This window comes from Betta splendens, chromosome 2 (assembly GCF_900634795.4).
Source record: "Betta splendens chromosome 2, fBetSpl5.4, whole genome shotgun sequence".
NCBI classification, from domain to species: domain Eukaryota; kingdom Metazoa; phylum Chordata; class Actinopteri; order Anabantiformes; family Osphronemidae; genus Betta; species Betta splendens.
The window spans coordinates 8,880,012-8,902,079 of record NC_040882.2 but is presented as its reverse complement, the minus strand read 5'-3'; the positions used below and the strand labels follow the sequence as shown (position 1 = coordinate 8,902,079).

Genomic DNA, 22,068 nt, shown 5'->3' with positions numbered 1-22,068 from the left:
CACACACACACACACACACACACACACACCTCTTGCTTAGCATTTCAGGCCGAAATGGCTCCAGCGTGTCACACTCTAGTCTTCAGGAGACAAAGGGAAGAAGCGAAAGCAGGCCCACGTACCCGGTTGGGGTCGTTGTCCAGGACTCGGCGCCGCGCTGCGTCCAGCTCCTCGTACACCGGCGCCGCCCGGGCCTGCTGGTAGTCCCTGCGCACCCCCTGGACGAACTGATCACTGTGGGGGGGGGCACATAGAGAGAAAAGGGGGGAAACGTTAGAACGACGGCCTGTTGTTTGATCACCTGCCGTTTTCTCATCCTCCTCCTCCACGCGCGTTGGAAGCGACGATGTGCGAGGCTTCATCTGCCGCTAAATCTGCCGGGTTTTCTACCGGCTCCGGCGCTGACAACGCTTGACAGCTCAGGAAGAGTGACAAGCAGACGGGTAATATCCACAAAGCGCTGCCTGTGAGAAGACATCAGTGCCTATGCTCAAGCGTCAACAGCTGACACGGAAAAAACGAGAAAAAAAATAAAGAAGTGGAACAGACGCGACATAAAAGCAGGTGACAGATGTACCTGCTCTGCTTTAAAGTCGCACTGAGCGCCGTCCTGGGTCGACCCGCACGCGGACGCTTCGACGGGCCCGAGTGAAGTCACCGCAAGGTGAAAGTGAAGAACGCAACGGCTACACAGGAACTAGCGCCAGCGGACGCCGGTGATAAGAAATCAGGACAGAATGGGGACAAAACTTACGGAGAAACCTCCTCGCGCTCGCTGGACCTCGACGCCAGATAAGCAGCGCACACCTGAGAGTAGAAGCCTGGGCCCAGCGAGGCGGGCACGGGGATGCGCCGCCAAACTGCCCTTTATCTGCGTTCACGTTGGAGGACGAATGTCACACTGACACTGATGCGCCTTTGTCCTCGGGAGATAAACGCCGTGGACGACGTTCCCACGGAACCCAACAACAACAATGTTCAGCCTTCACTGTGCACCTGTAAAACAGAGAGGCCCGACTCTCTCTCTCTCTCTCTCTCTCTCTCTCTCTCTCTTTCTCCTGAGCCGGGCTTTAATTGGAACGTCTGTCTGTCTGTCTGCTGGAGGACAGTGAGGAAAAACAGTTAATCCCCGCGATCCGGTATGTGGGACACACCGTGACTGCAGCCCGTCGTCTCTCTGAATCAGCGGGGACGGGCGCCTGACTCACGCTCACTTCGCTGCCAGCGCGTTGATATGCAAAGCGCCGCTATCACTCTCAAACCCCGTGCGTGCGCGTCGCTCCACTTTCAGAAAAGATGGAGATCTGCTGATCGTCGCCTCTTTCTATTGGTTTAATGGAGATTTCAACACACAGCTGATCAATACCAATGAGCGCCCCCCCCCCTCAAAAATGCTGCATCTCACAACCCTGACGCACAGACATTCACACTTAATCCCCTCTATTATTTATTTATCCTCGTATTAGCTCAATTCCATCACTCTCGGAGCCCGCCGGCCCCTCTCCATACACGCACACAAACAGACCCTCGGAGCCCGGTTGATAGGTGGCTCCTTTTTCCTCCTCTCCTACGCGAGCCCATTAGCCAATCCCTGGGCCCGTAATTAGGGCTGCCATTTTGATTGAGCGCGCGTGTCGCTCTCCAAATGAAACAACACTGTAATTATCTCATTATGCCGCGGCCTCCATCACTGACAACGCCAAATATTATCATATTAATGGCTGAAGACGGAGGCTGATTCTGGATAGAGCATGGGGGGGGGGGGGGGGGGGGGGGGTTGTTGAGTACCAGTGTGACGGGTTGACAGGGACGTCTTGTCCTGCACATTGTTAGCATATTAGCGTGTTAGCGGCGGGAGCAAGCGTCGTCATGGGCCTGGAGGCCCCGAGGCCGGTGGAGGTGTCACCCACCGGACCGTGCCTGCCAACGTTGTGGTTTTTATTTACAACCATTCGAGGGCACTTGTTTGACTTTACCTTCACATAAATCATGGCCCGAGTGCAGCCCAGTACGACTCCCACACAAACGCTTCCATGTGTGGACCGTTTGTCGAGTACTGCAGACTACACCTACTCAATGAGGCACCGAAGCATTGTTTTTGCTGTATTAGCTCAATTACACAAACCAATACCACTTAAGTTGGACACGTTCCTCCGAGTATCACGTTTCCTCCATCCTTCAGAGGCGCCTGGCGATGCGGATTGATCGGGTGTTGAGCTGGAGGAGCGACGGGGAAGAAAGAGGAAGCGGTAAATAAAAGATGCGCCAGGCGACGGAATGGGAGCGGGAACAGCCAACGACATGAAGAAATGTACAAAAGAGGGAAAGACGCAACGAGGGGGGAGGAGAGGAGCGGGAACCAAACTGTCTGCCATTTCAAAGCGAATGGAAGGAACGCTGAGAGACAAGCGTCCGTCCCGCGGCGCTGGCCAGTGTGAGGACGGGCTAATTAGAACGTGTGCGGCGGTTCCCCCTCGCCGTGGCCGGCTGATTTCACAGACAACGCGCTCTGTAGGAGGAGGCTGAGGGCGGCAGGCCCACTTTGCCCACTGCCTGCTGCAGGTGAGAACATCAGAGCGCGCGGTCACTCTCAGGGCGCCTTGGCGGCGGGTCGGACCCAATGTCAGTGGAAGCTCAAAGGAGGAGGGTTAGTGACGCGTCTCCACATTGTAATCAACCCTTACAGGAGCTTGAAAACCTCTCTTGAAGGTTTACTACACAGAGGAAAGAGTCGAGAAGAATCAGCGATTTTTGAACATTTAAGGACTCACTAAAACCAGACAAAAACGCTCCGAAGCGCTCCGTGTGTCTAGTGTCTTAGTGGCTAGAGGCTGGGCGGCTGACAAAGGTTTCTGGGTTCTATTCCAGCGCCTTGTTATCCCAGCGATCCTGACCTTTGTGGCTTCGGATCATGCATCAGCCGCCTCTGGCTGCGTCTGACAGGAGCACGCGGAGGTTCTAGGCGAGGTGCGCTTGTTTCGGTCCTCAGACCTTCGGAAAGAAGCTTTAGGGCCGTGAACCGTGGCACCACACATACGATGCTGTCGTGCGCATTTTTTGATACTAATCAGTCCTTAATCTGTAAACTAATCCACACTAAAACACTTGTCAGACGCCGAGGAGCACTCCCTCCTTCTCACCCTGCGTCTAAAAAGCAGACGTTTTATTTGTCACGCATTGTTTTCCACCGTTGAGACAAGCGGACTGCCATAAAGTGAACACTCGCCTCCATTTACATCCAGTTTCCTGTAGTTAACTGACCATGAACTAAACAAAGGCTGGAAGCAGCTTGAATGTGAAAGGGAAACATCCTAATTGCTCATAGGGCACAAATAAAAGACAATAAAAGCTTAAAGGCACAAACAGCTGACACTAATGATGTGCTGTTTTTCAAGGGACCACACGTATTCCTCCTTGAGCTCGTCCGCGGGCAGAAGCTGCCTCGCAAATGAATGTATCACAGTGAACAGATGTGTTTTCCGCAGCAGAGAATAAGTGAATTTATCCATCTGTGTTAATGGGATGTTTCCTTACTTAATGTCTGCTTCGCGCTCCTTCCAAATCGCTCCTCGTTCGGGAGGAAAACAAAACAACTGCGCATGAATGAATTGAGCTATTCTACATCCCAGAGACCTTGTAGCTTCTTTGTGAAGCGCCGGAACAATTAGTCAAGCCCGTCGTCTAGAGCGATTTAGGGAGCGGACTTTTTCATGATGTGTCGTTGGAAGCCCGTCTCTCCGTCCTCAGAACAAACAAGCCTCCGCGTTGGCCTCGCTCCGTCTTCCCGCTCCCCCTCTCATCTCGCCTCCTCGTTTCCTAACGGAGCGCCTCGTGGCTAATAAAATTTGACACGCATAGCTAACCTTTTTTCTCTACAGGTCAGCCTCTTGCGTGCCTCTAATCAAATGTGACGCCCATCACGGCGCACACCTGCCATTGAAGACCTAATGAAAATGTCCGACAGTAAATTAGGGAGACAACGCTGCGGGCTCGCTGCTGGAGGCCTTGACAGAAATAAGAGGGGGGGGGGGGTGTCTAACATGTCTAAGATGGCAAAACTAAGCGATCACGCGTAGAAACATCTGAATAACTGTATATTAGCATTAAAGATTTCACAAGCACACAGCATCTCCCACTTGTCTAATGAGCACATTTCTTCCTCGGCATCATTAAAACAGTGTAATGGAAAAAAAACATAAAAGATACAGATATGTTGTTCCCTTGGAAACGATAACAACATTCAGGCTCCGGCTGCAAATGGCCGCTTTGTGGGGAAGGCGAAAACCGAGAAGTGCACTCGAACTCACGGGCTGCCACACAGAAATCACACAGCCAGTAAGCTTACACCTATGATTTTGTGTGGTGGGATTAAAAAAAAAAAAAAAAAAAAAAAACTCGCTGGACCACACACACACGGCTTTTGTTGCTAGGTTACACTGGGCAGGAATATCACACGTGGGTGGCTGCGTGTGGGTGTGCTCTGGACCGTGTGTGTGTGTGTGTGTGTGTGTGTGTGTGTGTGAGGGGGGGTTCCAGCCTCCGTGGCCGCGCTGTGTTTTAACAGATGCACATTTGTGAATGAGTCCAAGCCGCAGGTGGCGGTGCGTTACTGGAAACAGCCGGCGACCACGGCGAGCGCGTGATGTGACTCCACCTCAGGTCAGACGCTGCGTTTACAGGAAAACTCTGCTTGGGTAAAAACGTTCGAGTCAATGTTTTATAGAGGGGAATTTCATCCGCGCATTTTGTCCTGTTCCCAGATCTCCAAAATCAGCTCGGCGAGTTCACTGCGTAATAAGATAACGGACAAAACTATGGGAGGTATTTGCACTTCACTCTAACAGCTAGACTGGAACCTGCCAGCGAAAACATCACAGCAACTCAAGTAAAGGGCTGGTGTTGATCCATCACATTTACATTTGATGAGAGGACCCAAACAAACAAAAATGTGGGTCTCAACCTTTCAACCTATTCTTGGACAGATATCAGGGACTACTTCCTCTTAAGAATTACTGTCCCTGATACATTACAGTATGTGCTGAATTTGAAGACTTTAAGCGAGTTTCTACCTGAAGGAGCTGAGGACTAGGAACCCTTAAGGTCCTTATGAAGTGAATGAAGGGGTCCACATAACAGATCTGTCATGTTTGTCACTACAGTTCCTCAACTACAGTAACTTCTCTTCTACCTGAGGATAAGACTCTTCAACAGGTAGCTGTTCCCTGGAACAAGCTTCTTTGGTGGAAATGTAGCTTCATTTCCTGTCACTTCCCTGCTATAAGCTATTCTAAGCACCGCAGCTTATTTGAATAGCCACTTTTTAAAGACCTACAGACGCCACAGCGCTATTTAAGTAGGTGGTTTTCTCCAACGCCAGTCATCAAACATATAAGTGCACTGTAACATCATTAAAAGGCGTTTATTTCTGTCCGTCTTTGTCTCTGGAGACACCCTCACATACAGAGTTAACAAGCCTAAGAAGGCCCCTCATCCATCGTGCTAGCGCTAAAGACTATCTAATACACATTATGAGGAACCAGGGAGAGAAAGGGAACAAGTGACACTGGGAGAAAGACGAGAAGCTGAGGAAGGGAGAAAACAGGCTGCTAATGAAGTACCCAACGCTAGTGGATGAGAGCTAAAGTGGTCTAACAGATCAGTCAGGCTGCTAGACTGTGGCTAATTATCCCTCCTCCTCCTTTGTCTGCATCTTCTCCTCTGTCACTTCTTCCCCCTCGAATCTGCACCGCCTCTCCCGCGTGTTTCCTCTCTCTCTCCATTTTGGCGCAGTCTGCCTCTGCTCTCCTTTTGCTTTCTGCTTTTGCTTCCTCCCTCCGTCTGTCACTGCTTTCCATTCCCATCTGTCTCCTTTCCATGTCCAGGCTCGTTCCCTCTCCAACCTCCCTCTTTCTGGATGAGATTGGGTGTCTGGGGCTTAGTTTTTGATTTGCAAGTCAACAGCGATTTCTGTCAGAGAGTATAAGTTTAGGGAAGTTTTAATGTGGCATGTATTATTTCATACGGGGAAATGGTACATTTGCATTCGAATTCTCTGTAGGTTTGCTCCTTTTTCTATTTCACACACCAAAGTGGCTGCAAGTTGAACTATAAGGGTTCGGCACTAATGACATGTACATTAAGGTGCCCAGAAAAAGTATCGCAACCATTTGGAATAACCTGGTTTGCTGCATTACACCACCATTAAATGTGATCTGATAGTATAATTAAGATAAGTATAGAAAAATAATGTGTGATGTAATCTTGTTTGTGCATTTGTGAAGGAAGTTCTGTGGCCGAACATATTGACTGAACCAGCCCAGATCGGACCTGTCAGCATCAGCGGGAGTGCTCCAACTGGTGACGTCTGTGGGAGGAACCGACCGAAGAGGCAGCGTTTATAGAGAGAGAGAGAGAGAGAGAGAGAGAGAGAGAGAGAGAGAGAGAGAGAGAGAGAGAGAGAGAGAGAGAGAGAGAGAGAGAGAGAGAGAGAGAGAGCGCGCAAACGTTTATGCTGCTTCTTTGCTGCTTCTTTGCTTCTGATAGACTTGGATTTGTAGTGTTTCCAAAAAAATGTATCCACCCTCCAGAACGGATGCAAATGCTTCACACATCTCCCAAGCATTAAAGCCCCCCGCCTGCGTCTCACCTGTCTGCCTGGCTCTGATGCTGGCTCTGTAGAGCGGGGGGGGGTCTGCTCTTGTTGACTTTGGCGTAGAGCCCGTCCAGGCTCTCAGGGGGCGCCTGCGGCAGGCTGGGCCCCGGCTGCAGCGGCGGCGACGGCGAGCGCCCGCGGCCGAACGTCTGCGGCGACGGCGGCGGCTGCCGGAAGTTGTTGATGCGGGCGTAGTTGGGGTCGCTGTCGTCATCTTCCACGTCAGGGAAGGCGAAATCGGGGGTGGCGTGGCCGGGGCGGACCTCCATGTACCGAGGGTCATTGCTGGAAACACAGAGTGTTTAAGCCTCAAACTCAGACAGACCTCACATATTTTACTGCATCAGGACAGATGTAAACTGTCAGTCAGACACGATGAACTGCGTTTTGTGCGCTCTCTGAACCTTTCCACACAGGTTTGATCCATACCCGTCTCTGATGTCAGGGATTCTGTCCAGCTCCTCTTCGCTCAGGGCCTCCAGCTTGTTTTTGGGTGGCTTTCCTGCATCTTTGCTCTTGTCCTCCTTCTTCTTCCCAAACCTGGACAACACAAGGTTAAAACAAGCAAACAAAAGCGGGTGAGTCTCCACTAAGTTGAAAGACAAGTGAGAGTTTAGCGTGTATCAACATCCAAGTGATCTGGAATCCTCAGGTGGCTAATGCTGCGCGCCGCCAAATGCTTTTACTTTGGCGGTCGGTACGGCTCGTGCGCTTTTATGATGAAACAACAAACTTCACCGATGAAAGAGATTCTCCGACGCGCTCCGCCTTGAATCGGCTCCTCTGAATCTTGACGCCCGTGCTCTCGCCCATTAGCGGCGGCGCCCGGTAAAACAGGCCGCTCAGGGCGGACGAGGCAGGCGTCGCTGCTGTCACGCAGCATATGGAGCAGCATGAATATTTTAACATTTCGCCCAATAAAATAGCTGTTACGGCGCGGCGCGTTATGCTTTTCTTATCAACTCCGCCATTACGGCCGTCATCATCATTATCATTCCGCGGCGCTCGCGCTCCCATTTCTCGCAGGGAAATACAGTTGTCACCTCCAGTTCGACTTATAATGAAGCTCCACTTCACACTTCCAAGAAATTAAGCAAAGCTTTTCCCTCTAAATATTTCATATTCTTCTATCGCCTCTCTGCATCATCTTTCTCACCAGTGCCCACCAGCCTCCCATCCCCTCTCTCTCTCCCCTCGCTCGCTCATCCCTGCCTCTCTCGCCAGCCCACTCCTATTTTTCCTTTCCTCCGGTCCTCTCCTTCCCTCCGAGCTCCCGCTGAGCCAATCTAATGTCTGTGTTTATCTCATTAACAGCGAGGCACTTCTCATTACTGCTACAGGCAGATACGTGGCCTGAATGGCAACCCGCTGGTCCGGCCGAGAGCGGCGCGCGCGCGGCATCGCAGCTGACGCGAGACCCGGACAGCGGTGCCACGCTGACCTGGCGCCGTCCTGCAAACCAATTAGCGTTTGCTTTGCCACTAACCTGGTCCCCTTCGCTTATACCTGTGCGAGGCAGATACGACGGGGATGAGCAGAGGGGTCGCAGACCCTCGATCCTCTGAATGTTTGGGGGCGTCAGTGATCCACGGCAAACGTTTCACAAACACTGATGTCTCATTAGACGTATCATCATCAGCACCAGACCGTTTGTTTACTCTGCTGGTATTACATATATTGTTAATGTAGGGAGACAGTAGAGTACAGTTTAGTCATCATAAAATAAGACACTAGCAATGTTAATATCTAGGATCTTGGTGTAGGATTCAGAGAACTTCATGGGTCAAGCCTCAAACACACTGGATACTGCATTTCCCAAAACACCCCTCAGAAATTTTAACGAGATACATTCATATCTCTGGGACTTGACTCGGCTTGATTTGCTCTTAAAAGCCGAGCTCTGCATATAAAACGGCCTCGACGCTTTGGTTGATTAGGCCGACAGATTACACCTTTATCGTTCACAGTACTAAAAGTCAGTGGAGTCAGTTGGCCTGATGTTGCTCCAGAGTGGCAGCTCCCAATCAGCTGGAGCAGCCCAATCAAGCCTAATCAGCCGCCATGAGTCCAACACATACGGCAGCTGATGCAGATTTGTAAGTGTGTCACGGCTCCGACGTGAATTTGGAGCATTTTGGTAAGTTTAACTCTGACACATGCAACATCTCTTATTGTATGTTTTCTTCAGGCTGCGGTGCTGAGCCCCGGAGATCATTTGCCACAGACACTGTGTGGGTGCTGCTGCTGCATCTATTTTTCTTTTTCGCAGCTTTTTTTATTTTGAACTATTCATATTTTTTAAGCACTCCCACATTATGCTGGAGCCAGAAGGAAACTACCAATTAACTCAGCTGCAACCATATAGAACACAGCATTATTGGAAAATGAACATCAGCACTATTCATCTTTGTATGCATCAATACACATAGAATTATATTACACATAAATATATGATTATCCCAAAATCCCAGGTTTATGTGGCTGAGCTGGGCTGGTAGACTCACACCCAGCCCCACACACACAGGGCTTTAATCAACATTCCAAGGGGGCAGAGGTCCACAGTTGGACCCATCATTATATCTGCATTAATTAGGAAAGCCTCCTTTTTCCACTGTATTGTCTGAGAAAGGATGGAAGGCAAAAGAAGGGGGGAGACACCGAGTGGGGGTAGGGATCCCAATTAGAGACATGTACCTGCCATGAGGGAGGTTATTATCCCCCACTCTCCTATTATCTTATCCCTTCTTCGTCGCCACAACTCCCATCTTCTCACGCTGCAGTCAAGCGTCTGCATCGCTTTCCCTTCTTCTGCCGTTTTTTCCTTTTTTTCCCCTCTTTCATCGCTCGCTCATTGTTCCCGGTTTTGTTTATTAAATTTCTGCCCTGTCACTCCCTCCGAGAGCGGACGGTTAATTTCCTGTGGAGGGCGACGCTGCTGCCCGATGAGAAACAGAACTGAGGAGAATTATACTGTAAGCAGAGGCAGGGGCGAGCAAACCCGCCGCAACAATATCCCATGAGTTTATAACGCAAACACTGTGGAAACTAGCTGCTCGCAAGCAGCAATTTATATCGGCGCAGGCAACACACTCACTAACTCTTCAGGGAAGTGTCTCATGGAATAGGACATCTCATTAACTTAACATTATCTACCTACACAACCACTCCATCACACTCTCATTAGGGGGAAGCAGGGGGTACGGGTGAGTCAGTCTGCTCTGGTGTCCCACTTAATACACTCCCCACTGTCACGAGAGCTACTGGGAACTGTTATTAGTGTGTCACTGTCATCATTAACCCGCCGGTCTCCCCGTCGCCCGGCGTCACCTCGGCAGGTCCCGGGCCCTGAGAGGATTCACTGTAGCAAATTCTGGCTCCTGCAAGTATGTTTTGTGGTTCTATATGGAGTATATGAGTGGTGAAAAGCCTTAAAATGTTCCCATGGTTCAGCACGCAGAAATAAGACAAATACTATGAAAAGGTTTGTAGTAGCATCTGAAGAAACAAGCTCAACCTCTGGGGGTAACTACTGCACTTTACTAAATCAACATTCTGCTTGGGACAAAAGCGCGCAGACAGTTGCACAGGCAACTCACTTGCAAAGCAAGCAGACTGACTGTAATTACAACAGCTACTGTCATTCTCATTACTGCCGAGGAGAGGGGAGAGGGGAGGGGTGGGCGTGCATACGTTCAGATAGCCATGCTCTAATGAGGCTCTGTGTGACTATTGTGGAGATCACAGCCAGAAAGTGTGGTGATGTCACCCACCTGACCTGTGCAATTAGCCCTCCGAGGAGGGAGGGAGGCAGGGACCCACACAAAGCAAAACCAGCACCCTCTATTAGACCAACTTTTACAAACTATTACGAATAATTGTCTTAACGAAAAATGCGTCAGATTTGCACGGCCAAGAAACTAAATATCTCCTCTCCGCAGCCGAAACAAGAGTCATTTTGGCCTTTTCTGCGTAAATCTTTCAGGGAATCATCTCCGGGATTCAGCTCTCAGCATTAGGGCTGCTTTGTTTGCAGCAACTGTGACAACAGCTCTGGCAGCGTTGCAGTGCGAGTTGAGGGTGTGTAGTCTTAATAAGCTTTCCTATCTGGTGCAGCAGGGAGTCAGTGGGTGGTTGCTTATCACCAGGCATAACGAGGGATGTGAGAACGCTGCCTGGCAATGTGGAAGCGTGAGCACACTAAGTGTGTGTGTGTGTGTGTGTGTGTGTGTGTGTGTGTGTGCGCGCATGGAGGAAGTCAGGTTATCCGTGAGAGACAATGATTTAACTGGCACGTGTGAGCTTGCACGCTTACACACTTGATGAAAGTTGTGAACACCTTGCCATGCAGAGTTTGAGATGAGGAGCGCACACACACACACACACACACACACACACGACGAGGAGGGAGCAAAGGGTGTGTGTCTGCACAGAATGCTAGTTTACATCCTGTCTACCTAGAAGAGATGGGGAAGGAATATGTCATAACTTTAATCTGCATTTAGAAACTAGTACATCACAAAACTAAATAGATAACGACAAATGATGGTCGCACTCTCACTCTCACCAGAGACGACCCCTTTGAGCTGCATTCTCACTTGAAGGTAGCAATCAGTCTGATTCCTGATCATGCTGTGTTTACAGCTTTTTCAAGATGGCGGATGAGGCTACGCCATGACCACTGTAACACCTCACTCACTCAGACTAGCGTGCTGGAAACAAAGCTGAGCCCCCCCTTCACGCGTTTAATGCCTGAACATGTTCAGGATTCCAGTGCATGTGTTTAAAGGGGCTTCTGTCTCTCAGCCAGGTCCGGTGGGCGGCTGCTGCAGACTTTGACAGACTTTTGGGCTGGCAGCCTCATGATGCACACAGTAAGCGCTACCATTCGAAAATCAATATCACTCCTCAGCAGCACACTTTAAGCAGGAACGGCGAGAAGCTTTGGAGAGCAGCATCTTCCTGCTGCTCTTTTCCTGACAATGATTGTCAAATTAACCGCGTACTAAACTTCCGAGTGTCACCAACGCGGCTGTGTTGTGCAAACTCTGAAATTCTCAACACATTCCAGCTCAGGAAGGGACGACGTGTCCTTGTGAAGTGTGAACCATGACAAGCACATTGGAGCTGCTTGTCTGCATTCATGCACTGGTAAGAGCATCACAACCCTCCGACGTGTGGCTCACAGACGCCTATGAATAGACGTGATAAAAGCACAAAAAGGTAGCCAGCCGTAATATATCTAAGTTACTGTTGCACTGAACACAAATTTCTTGCAACATGGTTGATATTGTAAGGGAGACGAAGGCAGCAAACAGCTCGGAGGTGGTGGGAAAACTGGCTATTGTATTTGCCTTCAAAAATGAAAGAGAGTAAATCAGAGAGGCAAAAAGGAGCCGAGTGAACAGAGAGCAAAAGAATGAGCAAGTGAGAAAAGAGAGAGGTGAGGGGGAAAAATGAGACACAGCTAAAAAGCCCGTCTACCCTGGAGAATGAAGAAACACTAGGAACAGAGAAGAGGGGAGGAGAGGGGAAACGTTGGAGAGAAAGGAAGAGAGATGGATGGATGAGCCAAAGCTCCCGTGAAAGTGCAGCTCGGATGGGGAGGAATAAGGAGCTTAGGAATATATAGAAGCAATACCGCTGCGTTCAGAGGCACAGGGAGAACAGTTAATCAGCCAAGCAGAAATGTTATCGCAGTAATTAGATTGCTCTGTATGTATTTGGAGAGGAGTGCGCATATCTCTGTGGAGTTTGCAGCAAAGACAGAGAGAGAGAGAGAGAGAGAGAGAGAGAGAGAGAGAGAGAGACAGCTGTGATGTAACAGTGCCTCCTTGCACTCGGCTCTTGGCACCACGGCGCTGCTCCTCACTGAGACCCGTCGGAAAGTATTTCAGGCTCCAAATAGACCGAATAACATTCGCGGCAGAAAATAGACAACGTGCGCTATTTAAAACCGACGTGGTTTCCTAGTGGAAATGAAGATCGGGCCACAAGTGCGCCGTCATCCAGCAGCAAGGTCACGCCGGGCCGCCGCACACTGGCTTTGACTGGCGGCGCCGTCGGCCAATCCTGGGCTTCCTTGCACAAGCGCCCACCTTGGTTTGATAATAAAAACAGCCATCAGGCCCAGAGTTTTCCCCACTGGGCATAATTAAATCTATTTATCTGACTTCCTCCCCATATGCTCCGCACACCAGCAATTTGGCCCAAATCAGCTTCTATTAACGCCGATATTAGCCCTGATTGGATGAGAAAAAAAAGAAACAGGAGCAGAGAGTGCGAGAAGTGGAGGCGCAGCTGAACAGATCCACCCGAAGCTAATCGTAGTTAAAACAGATTCACTTAGAGCGCATTAATAATGTAGACAGGAAGTTGGTTCTCATTTTGATATCAAATTCCTTCAAGTGTGTCTTGTGCAGGAGAATATTCTCATGCAACCGTGGGTGTGTGCAGTTAACAACCTCCTGCAAATATACGGGGGTCAAATGGGGGCAGTGAACGCCCAGCGGAGAGAGGATGGGATGGCGGCGCAGCAGGTTGGTCCCACGGGGCGGGAAGGAGATACGGAAGCAGATCCTAATCAACGCCTGGCCAGACCCTCGGGTACAGACACATCAGTCAGAGCAAAGATGGAGGGAGGAGAGGGGAAAACAAAGCATGAAATGAGGTGTCAGGACAAGAGGGAATAAGGAAGGAATGGGGGCAGAACGGGGACCGGGAACAGAAAGATGGAGCCGGGCACACAGGCAGCGAGACTGAAGTTAATCGGCCAAATGTGAGGTTTCACTTGTTTGCATGTTGATGTGCTGCATATTTAATTGCATATTTAATTCCATATTCAAGTCCACACAAAATCCACTGCCTGCAGCAATTTGCCCCATCTTTCCTCTTTGTACTCCTGTCAGGGAAGTTGCTAATATTCAAAAAGGACACCGGGGTCCACACCTCACACGGTGGACGACAGGTATGAAGTCAGCATCGGTGCAGCAAATTTACACCTGCTATATTTCATTGATGGTAGTTTAGGATCTTGAATCCCCATAAGATGTATTTCCACAGGAAAAAAAGTCTGGGAACGTACCCTAAAGTGAAAGTTGCTTTGAGCCAAAGGTCTCATCATAACACTTCCTGATCGAAAGCTCCTTCCTACCAGGAACCTTTTGTGAGGGGTAACTATAACCCAAAGGTTCCGCTTATGGTGGAAATAGCTCCAATATAGTCCTGCCATAAAATACTGCTAGACTAACTACAGTTTTTAATGCTCTTTTGAAACCCTTAGCCTTTTACCAGCTCCAGCACAGGTCAGCGTGGCTCCAAATGGGAGCCCGTGGCAGACAGTGAAAGGTTAGAGACTTGGCTCCGAGGGCCTTCCATGCGTCCTCAGACCAGAAACACTTAACCTTCTGAGTGTGGAAAGCACAAGTGGCGCTGTGTGTGTGTGTGGTTTAGAGAGAGTTACATGAGTGGGTAACGAAAGACAGAAGAGATGCAGTAGTGTGTGTGTGTGTGTGTGTGTGTGTGTGTGTGTGTGTGTGTGTGTGTGTGTGTGTGTGTTCTCTCACATGTGCATATCATTAGGCGACTTTAAATGACAGAGGACGTGCATCCATCACTCATGGCATGAAAATGACTCGATGAGACGCAACATCCATTGGAGGTGTAATCGCTTCCTGGCGCCCAGTGCTTTGAGCGTATCTGTGAGCACAAGTACATGAGATCGAATGCTAACCGGTTGTGACTGTTTCCCGTGGCCACATGAATACCTTTAAATGGCCGCTGAGTGACGGGCACTCGGCCGGCGAAATGCCGCTGAGCCGTCTGGCTCATACGAATGTGTCTGCACTTCAAGCCGCCCGTCCCGCAGGGTCAATTCAAATGTCATAACTCGACAGGAACTGATGGATCAACACAAATTGAAGTCTCGGCTCGCTGTCTCGTTTGATAATTACCTAATGGCCAATAATTCTCCATACAAATACGGGTATCGTGTTCCTCAGCGGGATGAGTCACAGACGGGAGCAGGAATGAAGAGGAAGAGTCTCAATTCTAAATAAGATCTCCACCATTTAAATAACAGAGAGATTAGCGTCCATTACAGAGGATGGGAATCGGTATCAGATCGTTAAGCAAAATAAAAAATGGTGATATGGCCGACTAAAGACAGGAAGGTGTGTAATTTAGGAGGGTAGACTTCATGGCCTCCAAACTTCAGGAAGAGGTAAACAAGTTGCTTGGAAGCCTATAAATAAATGTAATTAAATCTTCAGCTGCTCCGGTGGAGCTTCTTCACGGTCAGACTGCACAGGGGGGAGGCGACATCCCTAACCCCCCCCCCCCTTATCCCCCCCATGCTGTGAGTGAGAGGCAGTAGTTGCACTAGAAAAACGGAGGCAGGTGTAGCAGCCGCATGAGAAGCAAGACACATAAAAGCCCAGCGCGTGAGCGGAGAGGGAGAATTTCAAGGGGGTGAGGCATGAGAGCCAAAGGGGGGGGGGGGGTTGGGGGGTGCTGGGGAGGCTGCTCGTGACGGTCCCTTTTTCCGCTGATATATATGCATGAGGATTTCCTCATCATATCTGCCGTCGATTCCCCGTACCTTCTGATATTTGACTGACAGCTCGCATCGGCACCAATAAACCCACACCATTTCAGGGGGGCCGGCCATCGCTGTGCTGAATTGAGGATAGAAGGGGAGAAAAAAAAAAAAAAAAAAGCAGTTAATTTGTTTTTCTGGCGGCTGCTGGCGGTGATAGCACGCGCATCCGCTTGCCGGCGGAGCGAGGTTGTAAATTAGAACAGGGCCTCAATAGCGAGTACAGGAGGCTGCAGCTTCTGCGAGGGGGGAGCTCATTGTCGACAGCGGTTAGAAATACTCGGCGGCGTTCTACATTTGGGGCGACGGGCGACTCGCGGGGAGCAAATTGTGCACAGATATGAATTATGAAAAGCAAAAAGGAACCGCTGTCATTTACAGCTGCATTCGCTCCATGGAGAGTGACTCACTCAATCGTGGCACATATTGGGGAGTGAAGAGAAAACGTTGGCCTCAAGAACACATTAACCGGCTCTAATTGCTGCAACGCACCGCAGCTAGTTGCATGATGCTAACATACAGTAAGTCCAAGTCCAACATCCTGGGCATGTGAATGAGGCGGCGAAGCCCCTCGCATTTAAGAAAGCCACTGCGGTGCGTTTCATACGTGTCAAGTGTTGCAAAGGAAGTGATTTGTGGTTTTTGCATACATTATTTATGAAACGCTAGAGAGATGAATAGGGATGAAGTGAGGCAGCGCTGGAACGCTTATCCACAAGAGATGGGTTTGTCCTGCGTGCCAAGTGTGCGGCCTTATGCATATTTTACAAATGAGCGGGCTAACATTAATACGCTTCGCTCTGTATCGGTGCCGCTAACAGCCCTTAAATGCCAGATGAGATGGTCGGATCAAAGAAATCCACCTTCAGTGCATTAACCGACGGCGGAATTAGGTAATGCACCTCCGCTTTAGCCGCATCACGGCTTAGAGTCACCGCTGAGACGCCCACACAAACATGTCAGAGGGATTTCGGCGTGCCTAGCGCTAGCTGTGCGTCGCCCGCCTCGGCTTCTGACGCTTAAAGCCACAGTCTGAAACAGGTCCAGTATCTCCGCCGCACCAACGGGAGGATTAATGCCGCGGCCTTTTTCTTTTCATTACAAAGTGCTCCGGCACACTGGGGATGATAGGTTTTACTTCGGTGCTTCCTTTAGAACGAGAAGAACAATGCGATTGCGGATGAGCGCGCCAGAAAAAATGAAAAAAAATGGCGCCAGTGACAGAAAACTTCACAAAGACAAAAATCCAATAAACACGCCTCGCGCGCGGTTTAATTGGCGGGAGGTCTCGGGGACCTCACAGAGCTCGCATTAGCACACTTAATAGCAGAAAATCGCGATCTTGTGTGAATTCAAGCAGGACGTGGGAGCTCATTTTGTCTAATGTGGCCTGGCTAAATCGATAGCTCTTTCAAGGACAGAGAGAGATGAGCTGTGAAAGAAACGCTCAAGTACGGAAGGATGAATGAAGGGGGGGAGAAAAGAAGAGGAGGAGAGGAATAAAGACAAATCAAGCCACGTCGAGGAGAGCGTGAAGGTTAAAGAGATAGGGAGCGAGTACGGAGTTAAGCGGCGTGGGCTCGTGTGGCTTGACAGCACGACGCTGGTTCTGAGGAGTACAACTTGACGGCGACTACCTTTCAATCCCGTACATCCTGTTGCTGTGCGATAGGATAAAAGCGGAACGGACGGTGCTAATTGGCTTGCGTCGCTGTCGGATTTCTGCAGCATCGCAAACAGAGAAGTGGGAGAGGGGGGATATTACGGCGCGCGGATTTGTAAACAGCGGCTCCGAAGCCCGGCTTTTCGCGCCTTTTCGAATCGGCGGAGGCGCCGGCGACAGCCCGACATTGATCCTGGTTGAGTGAGTGAGCGACAGGGCGGACGCGGGCGACAGACGGGACGTGTCGGCACCCGGCGGGGCTGTCGGGGCAGCTGAGCGGCGACACGCGGCCCGGCGACGGGTGACGCGGCGAGTCTGAGCTGCAGAAGCGCCGTAAATATAAACAGCCTCGCTACTGAGCGGTGACGCCGTCTCCGTGACACGTACGGAGGATGTGAGTCACAAACGATGTTCTTCAAACCCTGACCTCCCGATTAAGTCATGTTGGATCAGACCATAATATGTCTAATCCGCACACAAAAACAAGATGGAGCGCGAGCTCAAGTATAAGCCGTACACACAAGAATTAAAGCCACCATTAAGTCCCCGAGGCTGAGAAAGTTAAAAACTTCCCTCTGATGTGGGAGAATGGAAACCTGGGCTTTTTGGCAAAGGTTTCGTCAAATCAAAAAGGAAAGAAATGCAGATACGCCCGTTTGATGAGGACATCTGAAACCTCTGACCAGGTTAATCTCTTTGTTCTACACGAGCGTGTGGATGCGGCGGCGGCGGCGCAGGCAGAGTTTCATTGCTGGCCTCTCTGCGGCGCGTCAGCGTCCCCCAGGCCACGTTCCAGGCAAAGACCCCACCGCTGCCTGCTGCATACAGACAAGACGCGCAGCCTCGCTGCGCCGAGGAAGGTCTGAAGGGCACTGCCATTTGTCTTGGCTTATTTAGCAATCAGGCAGAGGAGAGACGTGAACGGGGGGGCTTCGAGGGGCCCGGTGACCAAAAAAAAACACAGAAGTCACGTCTGAGGCCAGATCACTCCAGAGGAACCGAGTGGGAGAAGAGCGCGGCCTCAGCCGAAAGGGGACGGGATTAGCATTTTAAACGGGAGGTTGCAGCACCTCTTTGGACGGACGCTCGTCACTCAGCAGAACGCTGGCAGATCTGATCGCGAACTGTGACGACAGGCGACAGCGACCTGATTAGCGCTGCAGCTTCGCTGTGTTGAGTCCAGGCCGCTCGCATTAATGGCAGACGTCATCTGTGTGTGCTTAGTGAAAACCGTGCTAATCCAGTTCAAGCTCTTAAGTTTAGTTTAAGGAGAAATGGGCCGTGCAGGTGCATTAATGGGGAACAATGGGATGAATTTCAATGTATCTCCATGGGAGATGTGGGCGCTGATGTCAGAGTCCCCTCACAGGCAGCGGATTGTACTGTACGCACGTGTGTTTCCTCCCAAACAAGTGCTTGTTCAAACGGTGGAGCATCTAAACCAAACATTTGCGGCTGTTGAAAGGACGGGGCCCGCTTCCAGCGTGCGCCGCGCTCACAGCTGCAGCGCACACTTCCATCGCAGAGGTAAATTGAGGTCATATGTTTATAATTTGCCCTTTTACTAATGCTGCCATTGGAGTAAAATAACATTTGAGAGCTGTAATTAGATTGCACCGCGCAATACTCCGGCTAATTAAGTCATATTTCAAGTTCAATAACGATCAAGTTGGCCAGATAAAGGCGGGGGGGGGGGGGGGGGGGGGGGGGGGTTTAACAATCAGGAAGCTTGTTACAATGCTCGGTTTTATTGTTGAGGTAGAAAGAGGCTCAGCGTTGAGGCAGCAGCTGGGTTTGCAATGAAATAATAGAAAGGCTGTGAGCATGAGTGAGATAAAGAATGGGGTCCAACTCAAAGCATCAAGTTCTCCGGATTTGATCTTGTTCAAGTTTTCCCTTCCATTTCAGCCTCCCGGCCTTTACTGCCCCTCGTCACCTGCACTGTGAACGGCAGATTGTCTCACCGTCAGAGGAATGAAGCACACGTGCGCTGACGACAAAGCCCCGAGGTCACGTGGAGCCTCGCTCCTGTTGATCATCATCTGCTCTGGATCAGTTCAGTTCATTTGGTCCAGGTCGTTTGCATTGGCTTCATTACAGCGTTCCATCAATAAGCGCTTCCCTTCTCCCAGCTCCGACATATACGGCATGAGAACAGAAACGCTGCTTGCCCGTGGAGTATGGATGCAGACACTTCCTTCCAGGATTCATATAAACACAATCTGTCACATAGCTAGCAGTGTCAGCATTTACATATTTGCCTGCCTCTGTTGCAGTGAATGCTTTGTATGTGTCATAAATGGAGCCGTTTACGCTGCCAGCAGACAGAGGTGACTGCATTTTTTTTTATTTTTAGGCAAATTAAATGCTCGGTTAACAGGGTTCATGTTTAACTAGAATCCGACCCGACACGTGTTCCTATATGTGCAGCGCGTCCTTCATCTCGCCCTTGCCGTGCCTCCGCCACCGGGCCCCGCCGTGAGAACATCTCCTCCATTACCGCCCTTGACACTGTGCCCGATTGGATTCTTATCTGCCATCTAGGCCGCCGCTCGGCCCAGCGCTATCTCCCGCCACAGCCTAATTGAATCTCAAGTGTTGGAAGTGCAGTGATACACTGACCACACCGTGTCACTGCCAATAGATAAGGATTCCTGTTGGAGGATTGGACTAGCACAATCACGATGTCGACACCTTGATAAAGACCCGACGAGCGCTTTGGGCTGGTTCTGTGTGTTGGCGGGACTTCGCATGGATTGAGAGATAATGGATACCCTCCATTACAGGGGAGGTTGTGTTCATATCCAATAATCGAATATCCCATAATCCTGCAGTGCTCTGTGGGTAATTTGTTGAAACTTAACCGGTGAAAGTAGGACAGGGTGCTGCTGTTTTCCATCGATTGCTACATAAAAACCTCAATTCCGCTGGGATGCATAGGATATATTATTTTCCTCACTGCTTTAAGCCGTGACCAAAACTCAGCCTGAAGAATCCGCGCCTCAATAAGACAGTAATAAATACAAAAATCACCCGTTGTTGATGCTCCTGAGTAAGACCTTGAAGTGTTGGAGTAGTGATTAAGCACATGCCTCATTAACTCCACGTCTCCACCTCACATTCATCCTGTTAAGCCGCTGACCTTTTCAGCTCCAACATGGCCGTCTTTATTTATTATTAAATGACACTCAGACCCCTTACCTTAAGAGTGCAAATCCTTTCTTTTTGCCTTTCTTCTCCAGATCCTCCACCGACTCGCTTTTCTTCTTCCCTTTGCTCTTCTTCTCTTTCTTCTTCAGGGCGTTTTTTTTCTTCTTCTTCCCGTCGTCGGCGGTCAGGTCCTGGCGGGAGGAGCTGCTGACGGGTGTCTCGCACCCGGAGCTCTGCTCCGACACGTCGTCATCTGAAGACGGCAAAATGAGGAAAGACATGGGATTTACGGGCAAATGTCCCAATATCATTAGGCGATATTAGCGACGAGCTCACTGTAATTACATATTACATGGAGGATGTCATTTCCCCTCAGCACGCCACAAGGTAGCGCATAAAAAAAAATGCTGCTGTAAGATATAAAGTTGCTCTTGCTAAAATGCTGAGTGGATAAAATCATGTAGCATTTCATTAAGGTACTTAGACTAAGCGCTGTCCCTTGGCAGGCCTCTGGCTCCACTGGTGTGCCAGAGTGTCATAAAGCCTGGGGTGTGTGTGTGTGTGTGGGGGGGGTGGGGGTGTGTGTGTGTGTGTGTGTGGGGGGGGGGGGGGGGGGGGGGGGGCATTGACAGTTTAGTGTCCAATTTAAAAAGCTTTCGTTGTCAAAGGAAGAATCCGATTTTATAGCAACAGTGACAGTCGAACAATAATGAGGGGGCTTCATTAAAGCATTGTGTGTGATGCCAACGGCAGCAGCACTTCAGTTCTCACCATCCTCAGAAGGGCCGTCGTAGGACCGGTCGATGGCGTTGCGGAAGCTCTGGTTGCAGCCGCGGCCCCGCACCATGTGCGTTCGCGGGCGGTGGAAGGGGACCTGCTCCTGGACGTGGCTCCTCTTAGCCTCAGACACGGCCGTCTGGAGGCTCTCCAGGGAGCTGGACTTCCAGAGGCCCAGGGTGGGGCCCAGCGCTCCGCCAGGCGAAGGCTCTGGGAGAAAGAGGAGATACGAGAGCATGGGAGGACCTGTGAGTGAGGGCGGTGGGCGGACGGTGAGCAGAGGGTAACAAAGGGAAGATGGGAGGGAAAATACAGAGTTTAGATAAGCATAAGCATAAGCAAGGCGAGTTAATGAAGGAGCACTGGATCCAGAAAGCCAGACTGTAAAAACTCAAACAGCAGAACATGAGATCACTCTGGAAGAACAAAAACAGATCTGTGAGAGACTTTTCCCATTATCCTGATTATGAATGGTGCCAAATGAGACAACAACAACTGGTGTCAGGTCCTCCATGAGTGGCTGATGTTGGCTTCTCATTTATGAAATACTCAGTTTCCTTGTTTTTCCATATCTTGTCCAAAGATTAACTGCTCATTCCTGAAGAAGAATGCCTTCGTAAAACTAACGCCTAACAGTAACATTTATATTAATCGTGTTTCTTGTTTACAACATTTTTCTTGTCTTGACTGGAGCTAAAATTTAATGAAATGCCTTTATCTAATGTTTTTATACGTAGAAATAAAAAATACTGCAAACAGCTAAGTTCTGAAAGTACATGTTAAAATGGTGGGTTTAAAGATTGAAGCAGGATTTATTTTGTATTTTTATTTTGTAATTGTAAACAATTTTTTTGTCACAAGAGGGAACAAAGACGGAGTCAGACCACATTCTGATTTTTTTAATTAAGTGAAGAAATCAGGTAACTGCAACTGCAGGAAAAAAGAAAAAGGTTATATAAATTTTGCATATGACAAATATTAAGGTAAAAAATAAAATACAGTGAGGGTTAGAACCGGAGGCAAAGGAGAGAGCGTGAAAATAAATCTTGTCATAAAAGTCAGAGGCCTATAGGAGTAACATAAAGAAGCAGGGGAAGAGACGATGAATGGGAAAAAGTGGTACAGGGACGGCTAAGGAGCGGCACTATGGGAACTGCCAGGCTCACGCATAGACAGAAGAGAGGGGGAATAAATGAACTGCCGTCATACTGTTCTCAGGTACGGCCTCCAACC

At 49.7% G+C, this 22,068-nt stretch overlaps 1 protein-coding gene and 1 long non-coding RNA gene across 5 annotated transcripts in view; one reads left to right on the top strand and one right to left on the bottom strand.

Moving 5' to 3' along the window:
• The window catches only part of pard3ba (par-3 family cell polarity regulator beta a), a 106,798-nt gene that overhangs the window by 22,697 nt on the left and 62,033 nt on the right, over positions 1 to 22,068 (bottom strand). For all 4 annotated transcript variants that reach the window (XM_029129543.3, XM_029129549.3, XM_029129557.3 and 1 more), the window contains 5 exons: positions 20,830 to 21,045; positions 20,110 to 20,311; positions 7,082 to 7,192; positions 6,647 to 6,937; positions 123 to 234 (listed from right to left, as the gene is read on the bottom strand). In XM_029129543.3, the coding sequence (XP_028985376.1) occupies positions 123 to 234; positions 6,647 to 6,937; positions 7,082 to 7,192; positions 20,110 to 20,311; positions 20,830 to 21,045 (932 nt within the window). The remainder of the gene's footprint in view (positions 1 to 122; positions 235 to 6,646; positions 6,938 to 7,081; positions 7,193 to 20,109; positions 20,312 to 20,829; positions 21,046 to 22,068) is intronic.
• LOC114843220 (uncharacterized) lies at positions 4,241 to 6,632 on the top strand. Its single transcript, XR_003783554.3, has 3 exons — positions 4,241 to 4,659; positions 4,761 to 4,821; positions 6,282 to 6,632. It is a non-coding gene; the product is annotated as an uncharacterized LOC114843220 (long non-coding RNA).